This window comes from Lethenteron reissneri, chromosome 39, assembly GCF_015708825.2.
Source record: "Lethenteron reissneri isolate LAM-NWPU_2019-01 chromosome 39, ASM1570882v1, whole genome shotgun sequence".
In the NCBI taxonomy this organism is placed as follows: Eukaryota; Metazoa; Chordata; class Hyperoartia; order Petromyzontiformes; family Petromyzontidae; genus Lethenteron; species Lethenteron reissneri.
The window spans coordinates 7,200,978-7,224,653 of NC_083817.1; the positions used below are offsets into that span (position 1 = coordinate 7,200,978).

Sequence of the window (23,676 nt, forward strand, 5' to 3'; positions counted from 1 at the left end):
CGAGTGTGTGGCTTAAAGTGAAAGTATCACCAGCCTACAAAAATGGCATTAATCTGTCCATAGGGAAGGACATGTTTGCTATGTGGCTTTTTCTCAACTTAATAATTTTCAAGTGATTGATCAAATTTGGAAAATTTGGACCACAACACAGGCACAAAAGGCTTAGTATTTTCCGCTTAATGTCACTCACTGGATTTTTAACATTGCCACAATACACGTATAGCATCATGCATGCAGGGAGGACACCAAGGTGTCAATTTTTTTGTCCTTTTTACCCGAATTTCATCCCGATTCCGCGATCGGTACCAATGGTACTAAACAAATAATCCATTGGGAATTCTTGCAGAGTATAGAAACTATTTAAGTTGGCGAATGCCCCCTGGAAGCGGATATCACAAACTACTTCTAAGATTCCATCAAGTAACCTCTGGTCTACACAGCAGGGGCAGAAATTTCCCATCTCACCTTGCTACTGAGGGTAGTGTTCATCAGGGTAGTGTTCATCACTACCCTCTGTCAGAGTTGGAAGGTAGTCAAATTAAGTGCAGAAACAAATTTAAAGTTAAGGTGTATTGTGCAGCGATTGGCGACTGAGCGGAGACCATCAGCGATGGCCCAACACATATTTCAAAACTACCCCAAACCTAACTATGAAGTAAAATCTATTGCTACGCATGTATCCCTTGAACATATTGCAAGTGGACCAATCTCCATCTGTTTTCATCTGTACAGGGATTGAGTGTTGCTTCCGAGCACATGTGGGTTTTCTCCAGGTGCTCCGGTTTTCTCCCACGTGTACAAACACTCAAACTGCGCGCGTGCCCGCATGTGCGTATGTATCTTGAACTTTGTTTGCACCGTGCGTAGCCAACTGTGCTAATCGGAGGTGCAAGGGAAGGACAACAAACTAAACACAAAAAAATCTATTTTAAAGAAATTAGTTTTCAATTTAGACTTAAAAGTGCATAGATCTAGTGGCTTACTCATGTCGGGAGAACATTCCAGACGGCCACAGAAGCGTTCCATGGCGAGCCAAAAGTGGGAACACATCTTTAATTTGAAAGCCAATGCATGACCCTCCTGAAAAAAAAGAGTCCATATACTCAGCGTGGCTTTCCTTAATAAATAGATCATTATTATTCGGGGCTCAGTTTTGCCACAAGCAACGCCAGCTGAAAATTGCCACCGATGGTACTCACCAGTCACTGACGGCATTGAAGGAGTCCTCATTGGTGATGTCGTACATGAGGATGAACCCCATGGCACCACGGTAATATGCCGTGGTGATGGTGCGGTACCGTTCCTGTCCAGCTGTGTCCTACACACACACAAACACACGGAGACAATAGGAAAAGACACCCACCACCCCCTCACCAATACCGAGTCGTATGGACCACATGTGCAAAAGCTGTGAAGCTAGCGAGTATCTACTTCGGCCAGTACAGGGCACGCAGTTATGGTTGCGCGGGGGGGGGGGGGGGGGGGGCGGTGACCAGCGCCTTTGCCGGACACCTCACACCGAATGAATAATAATTTAAGTACGAGTCAACCTACTGGAGGTGCTACACAGGTTTAAATGGCACTTGCCACTGGTGCTCATGAATGGGAACAGTACAAAGGTCACTGAGATCGCGGGGCTAATCACCGCATCCGCTACTTTATCCTCTCTCACCTACCACCCACACGCAGATTAAAAAGCATCTCATCCCAATTAACCTAAAGGGGGAAAAAATGCCTTCTCCGAGCGAGGATCTTTACCGAGGCTCTCTCATTGCACAGGAAAATGCAGTGAGCCAGTACCATTGGCAGGTGCATTTCTTTCCGTGGGCGAGTGTACACACACGCACACACACCGCAAGAGTTGCTCATTTGTCGTGCGAGTTGACCTAATGGACACCCAGGCCAACTTCAAACACCGAATGCATCATTGTACGGGGTCAGAAATTGAAGGCGAGAGTGAAAGCTCAACCACCGACACGTGAAGGGCTTTTCTCTCTGATACAAGTGTGGTGCAAACTGTGTTCTGGCCGAGGAAAAAAGAATATAAGTGCATCTGTCACTGTTTTATTTGCGATAAAAATACACCAGAGCTTCAGAGAATGACCCCGAGGGAGAAAGAGGAGGTCACACAGCCACTTTTAATTCCATCCTCGTCTCGATCGTGAAAATGCTGTGTCATAACGTTTATTTTCCTCTTTATACATTAACTAGCAATGACATTTTACTACCGTGATAATTTGATATGTTCTGCATCTTTATAAACGCGCATTTATGAATAGGATGTGTTTTCCACACCAAAAATATGATAGTAACATTTTATGCAGAGGACAAAGATAATAAGGAAATATCAAATTGAATTAATATATTTTATCTCTTGCAAAGTCATTCCAATTTATAATTTTGTCAAGCATTAAATTGGTTTACCATTTGCCTATTTACTGATCAAGGAAAACACAGGAATATGACAACATGCTTACTAGGTCTTCCATATGGCTTAAAAAAATGGCTAAACAATCAGCATAGGTCACACATAACATACCATCTCACGTTTAGGCAGCGTTTTGTAACACATGCACAGGATTTTAAAATTTGATTGCAAATAGCCATCACATGAAGGTGTCCTGCGGCCAAATTGGAACCTTCACCATGGAGATGGAGCACTAAAATTAGCTCGTGCGCGAGAGGTTCTGGACGAATCGCAACATTGCCTCACCGCGAGTGATTGCGATGACTCGGGGTGACATTCATCCACCAGTGGATTGATCGCGGCTGATAACAACAATTATGAAAGTAAAGTACTTCCAAAACTCAACGAACCGTGCACAGGAGAATATATGGGGCACTAAAGCGGTGGCAATAAAAGGTTAACATCGTCATACTGGAACATCTGTCCTGCTGCCTCGCAGATTTTTTTCAATGGGATGTGCATAGTTTAATAATGCAAGCTCAATTTTTCCAGTTGCGTGGGCTCTACCCTGGAAAATGACACACCACGCAGGTACACTGGCTGTGCATTCAGAATGCGCAGGGCTTAAACACTGGTGTAGGCAGTCTGCTGAGATGAAACAGAGGTAAGCGGGTGAAGTGGCATGCGACCGAAGGGAAGATTTTGAACGGGTGATCGGGCCAGTGTTCATGTACGGTTCGGAGTGATGAACACGAAACAAACAGGTTGGCGGAGAGGAGGACGCAGAGATGGATTTGTCGAGGAGGAGTAAGCACAAAAGATCGTGTGAGAAACAATCAAGTGTTACGAGGAGCTAAGGTGGCAGCATCGATGGAGAAGGAAGAAGTTGAGCGAATATAGAACGAGATGGTTTCGACCAACGGCCAGAAGGTCAGAAGCTTGTTGAAAAGAAAGAGTGGGAGGGAAGGGGGAGAGTGAAAAGGATGTGGCGAAACGTTGTCAACAAGGACATGAGAGCACGCGGTGTTGCTGTGGAGATGGCTATGGATCAAAGAGTGGAGAGAGAAAGGGATCGGAAAGCAGACCCCACTAACACCGATTTTCAACCGGACAACCGCGCCATGCCAGGGACACGCCAGAGCTAGTTTGGACTGGCTTGTTTTTTTCCCCACTGCAGAAGCACAAGCCACGCTTACTGACATCACACGCAATGAACGAGTTTAGACACGTGTAGATGAGGCGGTGAGTCGGCGATGCCGTGTTTGAGTTTTAGTGACTGACGTTGCAAGCAAGGAACGTGCTCTTATCCCCAGCCCCGGTCCTGGCTGGTACCCCCCGTCCCGCCGTACCTACCCACCCCGAGTAAGATTCAAATGTCCTGTGGGGCCATCGTGTCAGTTTGGTACGGTTTGGTGCCGGCTCGGCTCAAAAATAGCCAGCGGAAAACCACCCGTGTACTGTAAGACCCACATGTTGGCTCAGCACAGGTGCGGTAGTGGAAAAGGGGTATTAATGGCCAAACGATTATAGGACCAAGAAGCGTGCTGAGCGTACGACCGCAGGCAGCTAACAACGGGGGTGTTTGAGGATGTGAGAGCAAAATGGAATGCAGATAGAGGCAGAAATCCATACTTCGAGACCTGACAATCCACGAAAATGACGAACGATCGAGTCTCCGTGTGAAATCACTCAGCCTCCCTCCAGGGATTAATTCCAGGAAGATGTCAGGTGAAAATTCACGAGCGTCAAATCGTAAGAGTGTAAAGTGTGCCTACTTGAGCCTCTGCTGTCACTTAGACAATCAAAAGAAGAGACAGAGAGTGTCTGTTCAATTTGTTCGTAAGGATATTAAAGCTAAAGAAGAGATCCGCCTGAGTGTTTGGTTTATATTGTCAAAAAAGAACACCGTGTATTTGTACAAAATAAACTCAAAATAACCAAGGGTGCACTAAAACATTGTCAATTTAGAATGTAGCAGATGTCTGCTGGACACACAAAGCTGAGCAGTGAAGTGTAAATTTCATCTATAATTAACATTCAGTGTCATAAGCCTTTTAAAATTGAAGCTAAAAACAGACACTGCTGCCCATGGTAAGCGTGATTGTATTAATATGCGCATGATTTGCCCGCTTGATCCTCGCGTAAAAGTGCAGTTGGAATACTTGCTCATGCCACTTCTGGAACACTGGAGGGAGCTCCCGTGAGCCCCTCAAAAGGGTATTTGGCCTACTCTTCCATGCTGGACAAATATTTTTGAAAAGGTGGGAGTATGCACACTTTTTACTCCACCCGTATGCAATCTGCCGATCGACTAACTGTGGTGAAACCATTTATACTGCTGGGTGGACAGAGGCAGTGGGGGTTTAAGAGACACTCCAATTATTTCAACCGCTGTGCCGCAAAATCAAACCGACGACCTCTGGATTGCAAGTCCAGTGTGCTAACCATCACACCGTGGCAGCAGCATTTCCAGTAGAGAGTAGCAGCATCACCAGGACTCAATGACAGCCTCCCCAATGCCAAGCCTTACTTTCATTCATGTTCACATTACCTTCCTGAGCGGTCCTCTGAATTGCCTTCATTTAAATAGACCCTTAAATGGCATACTTACCAAGGTCATCATCACGACAAAGACACTTTTTGACACAAATGAATTGCAACTCTATAACTGCTATGGTACAGAAAATGCACATACTTCACCTTGGCAGCTAAGTATGGCTAACAGCCCAATTGTATGGACAGCTGTCTCACTGCTAGTGAACTGAGAAGGATTGCAGGTGGGTAATTATTTTTTTCAAAATAAATTAAATCAGGGAATGGTGTGTTCATTTAATTTGTTGAACGGCATTAGAATAAGAATTGTGTTCATAATTTACATCCCAATTTCAATCAATTGCTGGATGAAGCGCTTCCCATGCCGTATACATCATGGGCAGTATTGGACTATACTTCACCACGCTGGTCAGCATGTGTTCGTGAAATGGGAAGCCCCAGGACCAGTGCAGACGTCACATTCAGGTTTCCGGGTTCATTGTGCAGTGTGACAAAAACTCCGCCATGGATCTCCAAACATGGAATGTAAGAATACATTCTGTTTTTGTCACCATGCGTACTAGTATACAAAGTACGAAATTGATCATTTTACAGGCCGAGATGGAGTTGAAGTCAAAGTGAAATTGTGCTTCTTTAAATCTATTCTATTCACGTTCACATTTTTAGTCCATTGAAGTCTGTTATGCAGGTGACGTGCACATGTTCCCATACGTGCGCCTTAATCCACTAAAGAGCGCTTTATAAAACCACATTACGCTGCTCTGCGTCAGCCAAAGGTTCCGACAGAGAGGGCCTGCACCCAATTGATTGATCGCAACATCAAATCATTAATGTATGCGTCTTTGGACTGATTGATTGGTGAATGCGGAGGGCCAGGCAACACACAATTAATGTATATGGTCCTTTTATGTTAATGCATTTTATCTTACAAAAGTAATTTACCTATAGTGCCATCCATGCAAGATTTACGCTCCGGTTTTTCATTAACCGATTGCACATCTTAATATATAAAGGCATTATCAGAAACATTAATTTTCTCGTACATTACTGTACATGCAGAGGTGACAAAAATGTGTGTAGTATTATCGTTAATCAATCTGTAATATTCAAGTGTCAATTGTCAGTAATTACACAATGACTCTATGGAGGAACTGGGTCCCCAATTGCAAGTATGTATGAATAATTGCTATTTACATGTATGCATGTTGAACTTATTTCACACCATATGTAGCCAACCGTGCTAATCAGAGGTGCAGGGGGAAAGTCAACAAACTAAACACAAAAGGAATTTATAAAGAAATTCGCTTTCAATGTAGAAATAAAATCTACTGTCAGATGAAGGCTTCCCCATGCCTGTGTCAATCATGGAGGTTATTTAAGACAATTTGTACGAGTTCATGAAGGTGGGGAAGGGCAGGACAGGTTCATGTCACCCGCCACCGATGCTGGTGTGACCGGAGGTCGAACTCGGATCAACGGGGTTCATAGCGCAGCATGCCAACCATTGCCGCAATCGCTCCACTCGATTAAATTATCAATTTATTAAGGTGACGATTTTGTCACAGAGGTCACAGAAATCGTGACATTGAATAAATAAATGGCTCTTTGAACAATTGCAAATTAGTTGTATTATTTCTTTATTAAATAATATATGTTTTTTTATATTCTGTGACCTTCTGGAGAATTGTTTTTTTGTTTGTTCACAACTGAGCCATGAACTTTACTAAAACGATACCGTAACAAGATTGGAGTCTCATCATTACCTTTATTTATACCAGGAGAGTCAAAAAAAGCACCTACATATTTTTACCACCTTGACACGAAGGTTTTTGCAGCCAATATTACGATTCATAATCGATTTTGGTTTAGGCTACGTCATGATCTGACCAATATGCGTCATTAAGCTCTCCATCACCCAACACAGCCAAACAAATTTAATTGTAATGTCTACAAGCCTTTAAACACGCACAGATTATTATTGTTTCAGCTTTCCATTGCGTTGAACAATCCTTGGAACGGAATTGAGCAATTATTTTACGTTTCGTTGGAAATTATGCCAAAGCATAAAACATAAAAATGTCCCTTAATCCTGTCAAAATCGGATGTAGGTTACATTTTTTTAAACTACGTCATACATATTGACAAGACGCAGGAAATAATGCTTTGACTTAATTTCAAACAAAGCGTGCCACACAAAATCGTGGGCAAAAACCTCACGTGTATTTGCCTATACACATTTTTATCTTTCAGTTAACGTGAGTCTGAATGGCTGCAGGGGTCACTGGTTTGTTAAACCTAATATGACTGGTGTAATAAGAGGCCAACACTCACAAATTCTAACCAAGAGAGTGGTCAATGCAAGAGGGCATTGAGCATGCAATTCTTCTCAACAAAGGGTAGGTCATTACTGGAATAGCCTGCCTGCATGTGTTTCTGTGGCAGATTCAATTACCTCATTTAAAACGCAGCTGTGTCCTCGTGGCACAGTGTCAGGACACGCACAAAGCGAAGCAGAGTGGAGGGAAATGGGTTTCGTGGGTTTTCAGTAACTGAATATCTATATGAATATGCAAAGAAGTAATTTAGCCGAATGCAATATCCGTTCCTTTAACGCAAGCCTTACGTTCTATTCGGTAGGCTGAACATAACCTTTTGGCCTTGATTTTTGTTAAATAACACCAAAGTGTTAATAAGTAAAACAATCATGAAAACACTGGTCATTTTATCTACAGCAAACCATTGTCGATACCACTCACAAATATATATTAGACAACAGTTGACAAGAGTTTCATCCTATTATCCACAATTTCCAGCAGAAAACATGCACTTATAGCTGAAATTCAGGCGCCCAGTGGAGGTTACATTTGCGATAATGATGATTATCATCAGCAGCATCATTATTCTATTACTGAAGCTGCTGTGAGAATTGGAGACGGCATGAAGAGGCTCTCATCCAGCAAAGTCCATACGGTGGCTGATGATGATGGTGGTGGATGAAGAGACGATTATGATGACGAATATTAAAATCCATGACGATGTTTGTCCACTGCTGCCATATCCAGTCATTGCTAATGACACCACAGCCATTAGGCACGGCACACCACACTATGCCTCCCCACTAAACTGCACTGCACCGCTACATTACAATGCGACACTACACCACTTCCGTACATTTTCCTATCACTCAAACATTTTGAGGATAATAGTAGCTGGGTGGTAAATTCCCTCCGGCTATCTGTGATTAGTTTTGTGAATAAAGTAACATAATTTTTGCAGCTAATAACAACAAGAATCAACCATGATATATCCACCGCTGGATGCAGGCCTCCCGAAGCCGTTCCCATATATGTCACGGTCTCGCAATGCAGCAATACATACAGCTCCTGCAAATAGACCAATTTCATTTGCTCCATCTCCGTGGTGGACTTCTTGAACACATTCCCTCTTGTGGATAACACTCCCCTTTGTAAGTCTCGACCACGAGCCACCATCCCTTCCCGCTATGTCCTGCCCAAGCCACTTTGCTTAATAGTCCAAATAGTGCCATTAACTTGCCTACGTCCTCTAAGCCGTGTTGTTTCTATAAGCACATGTTATCTACTAGTAATTGTGGATAATAGGATGAAACTCTTGTCAACTGTTGTCTAACATATATTGTGAGTGGTATCGACAATGGTTTGCTGTCGATAAAATGACCAGTGTTTTCATGATTTTTTTTTTACTTAACATATTAGCGTTATTTAACGAAAATCAAGGACAAAAGGTTATGTTCAGCCGTAAACCAAAAACAACGTAAGGCTTGCGTTAAAGAAAGAAATATTGCATTTGGCTAAATTACTTCTTTACATATTCATATAGATATTCAGTTACTGAAAACCCACGGAACACATTTCCCTCCACTCTGCTTCCAGTCTCGCAGTGCAATTCCAGATATGCAACTCTCGATGGTCCTTTGTTCACTTGTCAGAATTTATATTCTTGGTTCTTTCGGTAAAGTCACGTAGAAGGGAAATAATAAAATAATAAAAATATGAAACAATAAAAATTCTCACGACGTTTCGACTGCAACACAAGCCTGATGACGATTGCTTGTGTTGCAGTCGAAGCGTCGTGGGCATTTTTATTGTTTCATTATTTCCCTTCTACGTGACTTTACCGAAAGAACCAAGAATATGAATCCCTGCAGTCCCGAAAGCTTTAAATCAAAATTTGACAAAATTTGTTACATTTTCTTCACCAACGTCCACGTTTCTGATCCACGTGTCACAGAAGATTAAAAAAGGTCTTCTTTAGGTGGCATTGGTATGTTGCCATCTCATTACAAGTTCAGGTTTCAAAAAGGCACTTAAATCTGTTAGTCTGCTTCTAATAGACGACAAAAAAGCCCTTTCCGTGAATTTTCTTAGGTGCCAACAAACATCTCATTTCACTAGGCCTGACAACTCCGCTTAATCACGGGAGAATGCCCAGATTAAAACCCGGGGTCTCAGCGGCAACGGCTCAACCTCCTGCAATGGTATTAGGCCACCCAAATCCACCGCTCACCCTCTAAATATGCACTTTCAAGTTGTTGTTTTTACATTGATGCATTATACGGAGCACATAAAAAACAGTGTGTGGTCCATTCATCATGATCATCAGCAGCCATAATCAATCCACTCCTAGACAGAGGCCTCCCCCCCCAAGCTGTCGATATTAACTCTCAACAATCCCATGATGTAATAAATCCACCTAAGCACCTGCACACGAGCAGATTCCATCGCTCCGTTTCCTCGGTAGACGTCCCCTGAGATGCATTCCATTCCTTGGTCGCCACTGCGTCATTATTCTTCACCATTGGCCATCATCTCTTCGTGGGACTTGTGCTGCCCAAGCCCACTTACTTTTCTTAAGTGTGAATCATGTCGTTAAAACGCGCGTGTTCTCTAATCCATCCACACTGTGAAAAAATGTAGGCAGATTTATAGCTCACGCCTTGGCATGGCGGGATATTAAAAAGGTGGCTTACTCCAAATATAGAGATGACGCGGTGTAATGGTTCTCACACTGGACTTGAACGCAGAAGGTCACCGGTTCGATTACATCTTCCGGTATGGCAGTTGAAACAATGATGCAATTTTCTCAAAATCCCCTCAACCTCTGGCCATCCAGCGCTATACATGGATACACCACAACTGTTCAATAGGCAGGTCAATCAGCAAATGTCTGGCCAACGAACGTGAAAGAGTAGACCAAATGCCCTCTAGTGTTTGCGCGAATGAGCAAATTGCAGGGCTGCACCTTCCCATTTTTATTTAACCCCAATCGATGCCAAACTCCCCAGCGCCCGTAGAATCTGTAGCTTCAGGTGCATTTAAGTAAATCATCGGCTCTGGATAATCCTCATCAATAGCACTACAGTGTATATCCAAGACTGTTAATTATACAAAACAGCATCATACGAAGGATGCCATGTTATTTCGAGGCACCATTATGAAGCGGTGACTCGGTGACAGTGTGGTTAAAATTAACAAATTGATAATGCAATAGATTGGCTCACATTTACATATCTTACAAGACCATATGGGGGTTTGGAGTGTGGGGGGGGGGAGTCTAGGACCAATTCAGATATCACTCTGCACCAATGTTACCAGCATCCAAAACTCACAGTGCCAGTACGCTAACCACCGTGTCACCGTTCCACCCACAATTGTCGTAATCCTCGCTTCTTAAACGTAGATGTTATTAAAATTACTGGCACTGTTCCGCGGTTCAGTAATTGCACGGTGTCACTTTGCGCGTCCACAAGCACGTACACATTAATTAGCAGGAGCAATTAAAGCGAGGCTCCTTGTTACTTTTAAACACAGTACTGCGGACTGCAGGTGGTCATGACACCAGTGGGCTGAAGATGAACACAAAGAAGTAAATTCGTGAGTTATGTTTATATTTAGGCACCGACTCAACCTTTCTCACTCGCAAAATGGCTCACGAGTGAAAATCTGTCCTTCGTGTGCGACAAAGGAAGCAATTTTAAATTAAATATGACTCATGGATGCATTTGTTAGGAAGCTCTTGGCGCCATTTTTGTAGCCTTGCAGTTACACAATAACACGTGCAGTAAATGATATGTGTGCACACTCTGGATGCAAATTTTATGCATACTATATTACAATGACATAATATAACATTATAATACATGTACATTTAACAGATCAAAATATTACGTACTGCTCAATATTAATTTGTGATAGTGAGGAGCATAGTACAGTTCAATAATTGATATTCTGCACTGCCCTTCTGACAACATAGACCCGAAAGTAGCCCTTGACACCTTTGCTATGCATGGCGGTCACTCACTGAAGCACTAACCAGGCTTGACCTGCTTAGCTTCCAAGATCCGCTGAGACTGGGCAGATGCCGGGCGATATGACCAGAGGCAACCTTTTCTATCATGCAGAACAAAACGTATTGACGTCATGCAAATGAGGCCGTGTTTAACCCCGCTATAAATGATCGATGCCACGTTTTAAAACCAATTGCCTCCAACAACTTAAAACATTGCTTAATCACACTATAGAAAACCTATGCGGAATTCGCTTTGTTTTCTACGCTTTTCGTGTAACGGAGCTGACCTTTGCTGTGCCATTTCAGTCAATAAAACGGAGCACATACACGCACTCCGTTTTGTTTTTTCACTGAATGACACTTGCTCTTGGGAGAGTGTCTGTGTGTGTGTGTGTGTTTGCTCCCCATCAGCTCCGGCCAGCTTCACCAAGGCCCCCAATTGCATTAGTGGGTAGAGACACACGAGAGAGTGCACAGCTGCCACGTTTCCATAGCGATAAGCGACAGGCCAGAAACACGTAAAATGCATTTCACCATTTCTGCATACGTCTACAGTGCATGTAAGAGTATATATGCAGGCGATACAGAAGTGTGCATCTATATAAAATTATGTATAGACCCGTCTGTCAATCTACTGCTGAAGGCCACTGCAAACTGTGACAGTTAATTGTCAGTACTACAATTACACAGTGGCTCAGCAGAGAAAGATTGGATACCCAATGTCATGAATAATTTCAGAATTTGCAAAGCTCTCCGTTAAACCACCCCTGGATGCAGTCCTCCCCATGCAATGCGAGTTCCAGACCAGCATGGTAAAGTATGGTCACACGTAATTCCCCATGTTCACCGGTGTGTATTGGAGGAATGGTAGAGACCCTGAGACCGGTTCAGACATCACTCACCGCTGACGTTAGCCATGCATGGTCTCAAATCAAACTCAGGTGGCCGAGTTCTTATCGCAGTACGGCACGAGAAGAATATGCTTTCATATGCAGGCATCATTCATTGGGTTTTAGAGGGTCCTCTTGCTAGGAGGGTCCTGAGTGGGATGATTGGATTTTTTTTTGCATTTTGTAGAGAAAACAGAAGGTCCATGCATTCAAGATGAGAGCTCTCGTATGCCGCTGCAGATTGTCTGTCAACAACTACTCTGTGTTGTACTGAAGAATGATCAAATCATTCTAGATTTGAAGTTTTCGTGACTGCAAGGATCCATACTCTTTGAATCTTTCGGTAAAGTCACGTAGGTGAAAAAAAAGAATTTAAAAAAGCACGACGTTTCGGGCGCTCGTCATTTGATGACGAGCGCTTGTGTTGCGCCCGAAACGTCGTGATTTTTTTTTACGTGACTTTACCGAAAGAACCAGAGAGTAATGATCAGATCCACAGTGAGTGTCAAAACAAAAAACGTACTCGAGCTTTTTGTACCGTCTACTTAAATTAATTTTGGAATACAAGCAACTTACAAATAAGGATTGGATTCATTAATCTCCTCCTTATTAATCAAACAAATCTCATTTCAAAATAATGTCCATGAACAAGCATACCCGAAGGACATGTGGCACAAAATTTGTGATACTACATTGTTTGAAGAACAATAATTTAAGAAATGTTGGTTTTTAGATGCATAGGATAACGTAATGAAATTAAGGTTCCACCAGGTACAGATACTGCACTGGGTGTGGCCAGTTAATTGTTCAGGGCAGATAGTGGCAGTCGGATTAAGGTTAAAATCATCTTAATAGATAGAGGACTGCAGAGCATGAGCAATTGTTGGCACAGGTTCAACCGCCTGGCTGCCTTCCAAGTGGTATTTCCTCAGCAATTGTGAAATCCAATCTGCATAAACGATGATGCTATTATGATATAGAACTAAACATTATTGTCCTGTAGCAAAAGCACAAGCAGTGCGGTATTTGTCACATTGCATGGTTTAAGTGACAATTATATAAAATCCGTGGCTTCTAAATACTATTGTACTCCGGAGTGCAGTAATTACATAATTGCAGTCATTAGAGTGCAATCTATTTTGTATGCAGGAGATATATATTGGAGTCAGGGCATGCCAGCTATAGAAAATTGATTGAATTCACATTACAGCATTTTCCTTTCAGTGGATTTCATGTGAAAAATAACACATTTGTGGTCTTCCTCCATTAGACACGTGAAGACACAACATCTAATCACATTACGTCGAGAATGCAGTTAAATGTGAATTCGTTTGTCCGTGTCACAATATCCCTTTTTCCAGGAACACATTTATTAAAACACAGCCTTAAAGGTGGGCTACAGTATTTTGTTGATGGGCACAATAAATCACCATCAGTGTGAAAAGCACAGCAGAAATGTGTCCGAGAGTGATGATTGCGACGAGGATAACAATGACGCTTACAACGATGAATGTATGTTTAACTTCTTTCACACCGTACATAGCCAACCGGGCTAATAGGTGCTGATAATAATGAGGATTATGGCAATAATGAGGATTATGACAATGATGCTGATGACGGCAATGATGATGGTAACGATGGCGATGTGATGACGATGACCATGACGGTGGTACGAGGAGACGAATGACGATTTCATAGCACGTACCCAGATCTGCAGCTTGATGCGCTTCTCGTTGCGATAGACGGTCTTCACTTTGAAGTCGATGCCCACCGTGCTCACGAAGGCCGAGGTGAACGACTCGTCGGCGTAACGGAAAAGGAAGGACGTCTTCCCCACGCTGCTGTTGCCGATGATGAGCAGCTTGAACATGTAGTCGAAATTCTGGTCCGCCGCGTCTTTGGGTCCGTAGCGCTCACTTGCCGACGCCATGATTGTACACCCTGTGGGTACAAATTAAGCAACTCGTATTGAGCATTCAGAAGCAACCGACGGGCGTGACGCTTAGGGCACCGGCAGCCACAAGAGAAAAAGATCCCCCGTATAGCCTTAACAGAATGCTGGGGCAAATGCTTTTAGCGAGCAGCTATGAAGGCTGGAAACGGCACACGAGGGGGTGGGTGGCCAAAACACTATGCTAGCCACCTTTGTCTCCCGAGTGGCGATATTTACACACCGCACCAGGTACTCGTTTAAGGCTGAGTCGACCTAGGGGAGGCCCAGAACCTATTATAATGATCGTCACTGGCGTTGGCCCTTGTCGGGAATCGAACTCGGATCGGATTCGTAGCGCAGTGCGCTAACCGCTATATTGCTGCTCCACCGTAAGCCCCGCACACACACACACGCCCTATACTCGTGTGCCGAGAATTGACAATGTTTCCGTTGGCTAATTCCCCAGAGGAAGACGACACACGCAAATTTAACCCTCGCAGAGAATGCATATGGGCAGTTCCACAATTTCAGATGGTAAATTTCAATTTCAGATGCTACCAAGATGTGGGTCATCATTAGTATAATCATTAAGTGGCATTCTACTTTGGCATAGTTTATCAATGGATTGGGGCTGTAATTATTATTTTAAAAATATGCCTGCCTTTCTTCAAAAAGAAGAAATGCTCATAAAATACCAGTGTTGGACACTCAGCCAAACTGGCTTTTTTTTTATAATTGTTGGGGGATGGTGGGTGCATTACATTTTGTGTTCAGCCACTGAAATATTCCAAAAATAAGCCATAGGTTCTAAAACTATCATTACCTTAAAATGACACCGTGTGTATTCTTTGGATAATAATCAAATGATGACCGTGAGGTTGCCTAATTTGTGGCTTCATCAATTAAATTAACTTTGTTACCATTTTTTATGCAATTGGTGACTGGACTGAGCGCATTCGTGATGTAATAACATAGGCGTGGGGGATTCAAATGGATGGCAGCTTTGGAATCAAACCCAAGACCTTAAGTTTAGCATTCCGATGGGTTTTTGGGTTGTACCGCGTGTTGTCCGGCACGCGGTCTTCAGTTCACAGAGGTGCTCCCAGCACACGGAGCGAAACACCCCGAAAAATCTCCCAGAATGTAGAACGACATGTCAGACATGCCGTACAACCTGAAAACACTTCAGGGAGAGCGCTATACAGCACAACTATCGGAAAACCCACGCAGTAATATTGGTTCAGTGTTCTGAGGTCAAAAACCTTGGGCATTAGTTCTCCAAGCTACCCAGTCACCTCGATATTATTGTCACTTAAATTTTAAAACAAGGACCAGCTGTGTGTAGCTCATTCAGTATATGGCTATGCATGGCAGAGTAGCCCATAAATATTAATCACGAGTCCCATCAGTTTGATTTGCCTGTGTAGCCAAGGTTCCATTACAAAAAATAATTTCACTTTCAAGACACTCACAAATCTGCAGATGCATTGACTGTCGAAGGAGTTAAATAAATGAACACGTGAAAAATATATAAATATGCTGGGTTAGTGTACCCAGCAAGTGGCAATGTGAGTGTGTGATCTTTACAGCAGGGATGATTTATATTTTTTCGTCTTTTATTACTCCAATAAAATGTATTAAAATCCTCACCGTAAAATTACACAGTACAGCTTCTACTGTTATGTTTCCCCTCTATAACCTTCCCAGTTAGGTATGTTCAAGCTTCATTCTGTCATCGCCTTGGCAACTGTCACTATGGTCACCATTGGACTGCTGATACAGCTCCAGTGCAGAACCCACCACTCTATCACTGGTGCTATAAATAGCACAGAGTCTTCAAGCCGCAATGTGCACAGCACACATCATGCCGGAGGACATGCTGCAACGGGGACAATGTTAGGCCAGCGGTGGCGATTGCCGATCCAACGTCATCACCATTTGCAAAATGGCTAATGTCCTTCTTGCGGTGGTCAAAATATTTTGAAAACAAGAAAAGGTGCTCAAAAATATCCACAAACATGCAATATTGGACATAGTTGTCGGTGTTACTGTACAATAATTTACATATACACAAAAGCAGGCGTTTTCGCTTACTTTCCATATTTCTGTGGAAATTGGTTTCAGAGTGAGCAGTGGCAGTGGTTAGCGAAATGCGCTCTGAACGCGGTGACCTTCGTTTCAGTCCTGGCCACGGTTAACATCAGCGACGCGTGACATCTGAATTAGTACTGGGCTCTTCCCTTGAGCTCACACTGATTAGCCAGGTGAAGTTCACAATATTCAAACTAGCCCGAGGACCAATATGACACGGGTAGACTTTTAACCAGCAGCGGCTGTAAATATAAATGTGTATTACTAACATTCGTGCCCGTTCTGCCAAGGTGCTGGAGCAGCTTGGGTTATCAATGGAACTATGATTTCAATTCCCAGCTTCGGTCAAATCATGTGATGCAGTTGTAGTCCAGTGCTCTATACAGAACTCCTCTTATCTGTGACCATATTTCCCACGATTCCTGCACCCCTATTTATCCTATTATCCGCGATAATCTGAGGGGGTCCCTTCCTATATTGCAGGACGCCTCTAGATTATCTGTGAATAATTATTGGCTAAAAGAAAATAAAATGTGCAGATTACATTGCAGAAAAGAGGGATTAATCTGTAATTACAATTTATAAGCACGTCTCCAAGGTCAATGAAATAAGCAGCAACCTGTGAGCCTCCACCATTTCGTGATATACCAACAGCGCCTGTCCTATGGGTAGAAATCTGGCATTTCCACCATTGCTGCAGGACTGCCAACAGATGCAGCCTCATCAGTCACGATAAATGCACGGCTGGATGAAGGCCTGCCCGAGCCATCGCAATTTCACACGATCCTACCAAGAGATTAGCACCACAACTGCCAATTTTAATTTCTGCTTGCAGAAGTCCCTAGTCAATTTTAGTATGCCTCCGGTTTATTTGAAATCGAATGTACCGTATAGTATTGTGTACGAATGATAAGATTTGGATGTTTTCGCCAAAATAAATGTGATATTTTTAAGTGTCGGTGAAAGTGCAGATCTTTAAATGCCTTGAGTTAAGCCATCACATTAAAATGAGTAATAAAATACGCACTCAATTTTACACTCGGCATCCGTAACGGTGCGCATGCTAATTTATTGATCGATGGTCCATCACCATCCACCCAGCACACCCAGGGCTCATCCACTCTCCTTGCATCCGCATTTTAATGTTATTTACAAATGACTTCCGTTGTGTTCTAATTTAAGAACTGTGCATACATGTACACTCACAGCATATAAACACACTTTATCAATGCTCGTCACGTCTTCTAATGCATGCATGCCCGAAGCACTTGAAAACCACAGGAGCTTATATGTGACACTGTGGTACGGTATAACGTAATTTATATTAAGACAATAATATGACATGGCGCATCTCATAAGCCTATAATATCGATACATGGTATAACATTTGTCAACAGTGGTTATTATGAGAGCACGCAAACAATGTTTAAACATTGCAGGCATATTTTGGAAAACAAAATCCCAACTGCCACTTAATTAAAATAACGACGCGAACCACACTGCACATCGTAACTTTCTGACCCACCCCTACTGGACATCTGTGAAAAATGAGCCGTAAAGTTCATCGGGTTCCTCCAGTGTGAATATAGATTCTGACATCTAAAAATAAGATAACTCCTCTTATCTGTAAAAAGATTTGAATCGGAAATCAATTTTCAATGCATTATGGGGAAAATACAGATCATCAAGAATAGGAATCAGAGAGGGATGGATAGATATTTTCCATGGACTGTTTTGTCGCCCCAAATAACAGGAATCACAGGCAAAACGTCCCATAACTGGTCTACTTTATTGTAGAGACCATATATGTATACATTTATATTCATTCCTTTGACATTGTGGTAGTTGATGACCAGAACAATATACCAGGTGTAGCCACTCATTCATTCGCAGTAGTTGTGGATATTAGCCTGCTTGAGGCTCATCTGCCTTTAGTTATTGACATTTACCCAGGGTCCCACTCCCCTATTGTGGGTGCTGTTGGCCTACTTTAGGCCCATCTGCCAGGGTCCCATTACTTATAATTAAATTTCGATTTAAAGCTTTCGTGACTGCAGGGATTCATCTTCTTGGTTCTTTCGGTAAAGTCACGTAGAAGGGAAGTAATAAAATAATAAAAATAAAACATAATAAAATAAAATAATTCTCACGACGTTTCGGCTACAACGCCGTTGTCTCCATGAATTCGGCATTTCCCATGAATATGCAAAATTCCTCTTGATATGCACATTCTTTTTGTTAAGGCGCTCTTCCACCTCCAACCCAGCTTATATATAATCTCCTAGCTTGGCAGTGTCTCATTCTTCACCTGAAGACGGCTGCTTGCGTTGTAGCCGAAACGTCGTGAGAATTATTTTATTTTATTATGTTTTATTTTTATTATTTTATTACTTCCCTTCTACGTGACTTTACCGAAAGAACCAAGAAGATACTTATAATTAGACAAAAACGGATGCACTGGGTGGGACTATGTGCAGGAAGGGTCTATTCCCAAGACAGACAGTGGAGTGGTCTCCATGAATTCGGTAACCAAGGGAAAGAGTAGATGGTGGGATAATGTTATGGTAGATTTTAGAAGTCTCATATTTACTGTGATGGAAGAAGTGGGATCTGGCGATGAATGAAAAGTGTTGGAGAGGTATGGACATGATGGCATTTTGTAATCTGGAGCTATTCCTTTGTTGATGTGTAAAACAAGATATATGCCTCCACGTTGTTCATTCGCGCACAATTTAAATCGTCACATTAATTGGGCTAACCTCTATGAATCCCCTTCCATCCGTAATCCACCTGCAGTTCATGCCCATTCATCATCATTGGTCAATCAAATGCTGAATTAATCCTTCTCCAAGCCGCCATCATCTCCGATAATCCTGAGATGTTCATCATCCAGCTAACACCTGCAGACGAGCTGCTTTCATGGCTCCATCTCTTCAGTAAACATGCTCCATCCAGAAGTGGATTTTTTTTTGGGTTAGACCCCCGCCACCACCCGACACAGCCAATTAGTAAAGTTTGTCACCTAAACAAAACACGCCAATTCGTTACTAAACCCACAATATTGACATCCCTTAACCCTTTTTATTATTATATGCTCCTAGGCCAAGAACACATATAATCCTCGCCAAGGAGCACGGAGGACGCCGTGACATTGCAATCGACAATTATGCTGCACAACACACGAGCATCGGTGATTCCCCTGCCAACACTCGACAGCATAATTTTCAATGCCCTTGACCGAGATGATGTTGGGCAGCTTTCACATTAAAACACATCAACTACTGTACTACGCCCCATGTCATTTATATATTGCATATGGTGCACAGAGAATATATAAAGGTCATTTAACAGGGCCGAATATATTGTAGCACGTGTGTATTCACACACGTCACATATTGCTTAATGAGCGTTATGTTTACACAAGTCAGCCCATCAACCCTCCGGTGTAAATACAACGAGCACCCCTTTCTGGGGAAATCCACAGTGATTGTCCCATGGATATACTGCCGCCCTGCCATATGAATGTGGAATTTCCACAACTGGCTCAGGGAAGGTTACGCCTAGGCACAAATGACCCAGAGTGCACCCGGTCTCGTCGGAGTTCGCAAGCTAAGCAGGTCCGAGCCTGGATAGTGCTTAGATATGTTACCATAACATGCAGGTGTAATTGGCATTAAGGGCAATAGAGGGCAGAGTGCAGCAACACCAAACTGTCCTGCACTCAGTATGGTCAAGCCATCCACCATGGTCTTGTGATGTAACAATCCATTTCGCTCCTGTGCACGGGGATGATGTCCTCGCTCCATCTCCGCAATGGACGGCCTCTCGGGCCTCGTTTGCCTCCTTGTTCTGCCACTCCCTCCCGCCTTTCAGCCTCGGTCAGCACGGTTGGTGACTATCCCCTCCAGCTATGTGCCCTGCCCAAATCTTACTCGACATTTCGTGTTGTTGTAAGCAGTCAATACGATGTTCGTCTTTAACCTTCGCACGTTCCTCCAATCTCCGTCGCCCCCCTCTCTCTGTCTTTCAATGCTACTCCTAGCAAAGTTCCTCTCCCACGATTATTTTTAGTTTTTGTTTGCAATTTTCTGGGTGTTATTTTTGCATTTTTTTTCATCAACGTCCAGGTTTCTGATGCATATCAGAGCAAGCGATATGCAAAGTTTAAAGACATCCTGGTACACGTTGCCTTTCGTTATTACACACAGCAAGGTGTTTTTTTACTAAAATACATCGCAAGCATTACATATCAAAGCATCTCTTGTATGCATTAAGGGTACAGTTTTTATACCGTGGAGATTTATTGACGGTGGATCAAATAGGTGAAATGTATGGAAAAATGTGCAGGTTACGAATGATATGTACTTGTACAAACGTGAACTGTACGTGTTCTATATTGTATTTTATTATCAACATACACTAGTGCACATTATTTTTTTTAATTACCATCATATCTAGAAACATGCTATCTATACATGCAATAGGCTACACACAACAATGCATGTTATACTGCACGCTGTTACCGTATGATAGAGCACAAGGCGGTTATTTTGCAACCTCGTGTCTTATCCACGACGGCTCTGTCCTGGGGGTTTGTCAGAGCCATACTTCACCGCTTTTGGTCAGTATACGAACGCCGGGGAGGCGTGGCGGACACAGATCCGGTTCAGACATCACTCGCCACTGACGTGAGCCGTGGTCGGGAATTGAACTCGTAGGGCGCGGTGCGCTAACCGCTGCGCCACCACTCCGTGCCTATTCGATAGAAGCGGACAGGGCTGTAGGATAAGGGATATTTAAATTGACCGATCATACGCCAACACTGGCTATGGGATAAAAAAACGGGTTATTTATACGCTCACAGCCGTACCTATAACAAAATAAAACAAAGACCCCCCCCCCCGGTATAGAATGAACAGGATCGAAACCATTAAATTAAATTTCACACACAGGATGTGTACGGACACACACACAACATCGAATGATCCCAGTCGCCCGAGTTCGATTCCCAGCCACGGCTAACATCAGTGTCGAGAAACATCCGAACCGACCATGCATCCCGCTATACATCACCCCTTCCTTTCGCCAGCGTGAAGACGGTTCATCCAGCAGTAGATTTACAACGGGACTCTTACGTTTTATTTTATAAACGCACTGCCAAATTTGGCCTACACGCCACAGTATTCAATGCATCATTTACATTCACACCCCGTCTCATTTACAATCGAGCAGATTGCTGCTACATCACAATGCCATTACGTGCACAACCTCTATCTCGCATCAAGGGTGGGTGGGGGGGGGGAGCGGTGGCGCAGTGGTTAGCGGCACTGCGCTTCGAAACCGGCCCAACCCCAGTTCGATCCCCGCTCACGGCCACCGACAACGGGTGGGACGAATCATCCACCACCGGTCCCGGACTCTCTCCTTCGGTCGGCTCATTATTAAACGAGCACCTGGCGCGACGTTTAAACATCGGCAGCAGTGGGGAGACAAAGGCGGCTGGGTGTGGGGTGTTTGTTGGTCACCCACCCACGCAACCTCCCTTGTGTGCACGCACCGGAACCTTCATAGGTTTGCTGCTCGATAACAGATACCTCCCACCCAAGCAGTCGTAAAGGCTTACAGGCTACAACACAAAGGGAGAGAGAGACGGGAGGAGGGGGGGCATCTTCGTCCTTACCACGGGTTCTGCTTGTCCTTGAGCGCAGTGATGGTGGTGGTGGCTCCCCTTTGTCTCCGCCTTGGCTGCCGGTGGCGGCTGCTACTGCTGCTGCTGTGTTGGTGGCTTCAAGCGAGCTCCAGGAGTGATTCACGCAGCGCACGCACGGCACACCGCATCACATCGCCACCCCCCCCACCAAGCTCCCATTCCTGCGCGCGAACAAAGCCACACGGCTAAGACGCAGCCAATCGCTGGCCAGGGCACAATTCCCGGACATTTCGTTTTATGCCCGGCAATGAGCCAATCGCGAACGGTGGAGGAGGAGGAATAGGCGAAGAAGAATAATGCGAATATAATAATGAAGATTAAAAAAAAAATGAAGTCTCATGGATTTTGTTTCCACCTCTCTCGCGTTCACCGTGCCCATTTGCCACCTACTCTTGCTTGCCATGCCTGCTGCCTTGCCACGCACACACACGCACACCTGCACTCCGCGTGTGTGTTCTACATCACACTGATGTCGCATTGGCCACTCCATTGATGAGCAGTTCTTCAACAAGGACATCATCATCATCACACGATGATGAAGAAACGTGAATTTTGCCATCTATTTTTGAACGATTTTAATGCAGAGTAATGCACAGATACAGTACTTGCACTTTGCAGTAAAATTTGAGCCTCTAAATGCAACTGTATCTCAATGTGCTATGAACAAGGGTCATTGCCCGAAACGTCGCGTATTATAAAAACGAATCCTTTGAAGGCCTCCGTGTAATTGACAAATGCATTGAGTTGTCTTTGCATCCCAATGAGTCACCGTCATAATCGTCTGGTCTGTCTACTGCTGGATGAATGGCTTCTCTTACCCCAGTTTAACACGTCGGCTTTAGCGACCAATATAATCCATAATACACTTGTTTTGGGTTAGATCGCGTAAATATATGAATCTGTCGTTAAACCCATCAGAACCGGACAGCCAATTAGTAAGGTTTGTCACGTAAACAGAACATGGAAATTCGTTACTAGTACAGCACACCGGTGTATTGGAGAGCAAAGCAACAGCATTTACAATCTGAGTCAGATTGTAAATGTTGTGGCTTGGCTCTCCAACACATCGGTGCGCTGTAATAGTAACAAATTGGCAAGTTCTGTTAACGCGACAAACCTTAATAATTGGCTGTGTCGGGTGGTGGCGGGTTTCACGACACATTTATATATTTACGCGATCTAACCCAAAATATCTGTATTATGGATTATCTTACCCCGTTGCCATCTCTCACAGTCATGCGATTTCACAATTCATCTGCTCCAGCACATGAACTGATCTCAAGAAATATTCCATCAATACTGTGTTCACAGTCCAACGAATATTCTGCCAATTATTGAATCGCGTTTAGGTAAAAACAATGAGGGCTACAATAATATGAAATCTAATATTGACTGCAAAAGGATACAAAATAAAAGAGCACACGGTGACGAGTTGTGGCGTATGTGACTGTGTATGCATAAACCCTGTAGCCAGGAAATAAACACTGTATTCACGATGTCTCGAGACTTTCAGTGGGCTTCTGCATTGGGAAGTTCGAACCAATTCCACGAATGGGTGTTTGGCATGTGGGAGGAAACGAGTACCTGGAGAAAACCCAACGAACACAAGGGGACGTACAATTGCTCTATTGCCATCTGGTCACCTCCCAGCCAGGAAATGGCTGCAAGATAAAGTGTTGCTCATTAGGGGTGTGTTGATTTTTGTCTTATCTCCTCATATCCTTGGGTTTTCTCTGGGCACACCAATTTCCTCCCAGATGTAAAA

At 43.5% G+C, this 23,676-nt stretch overlaps 1 protein-coding gene across 1 annotated transcript in view; it reads right to left on the reverse strand.

Annotated features, from left to right (window-relative positions):
• The window catches only part of LOC133352084 (ras-related protein Rab-3C-like), a 30,244-nt gene extending 8,182 nt beyond the window's left edge, over positions 1 to 22,062 (reverse strand). The window contains exons 1-3 of the mRNA XM_061567832.1: positions 21,882 to 22,062; positions 13,883 to 14,118; positions 1,200 to 1,318 (exon numbers count right to left, since the gene is read on the reverse strand). Of these exons, the coding sequence (XP_061423816.1) occupies positions 1,200 to 1,318; positions 13,883 to 14,107 (344 nt within the window). The 5' untranslated portion in view covers positions 14,108 to 14,118; positions 21,882 to 22,062. The remainder of the gene's footprint in view (positions 1 to 1,199; positions 1,319 to 13,882; positions 14,119 to 21,881) is intronic.
• Between the last annotated feature and the right edge of the window lie 1,614 nt (positions 22,063 to 23,676).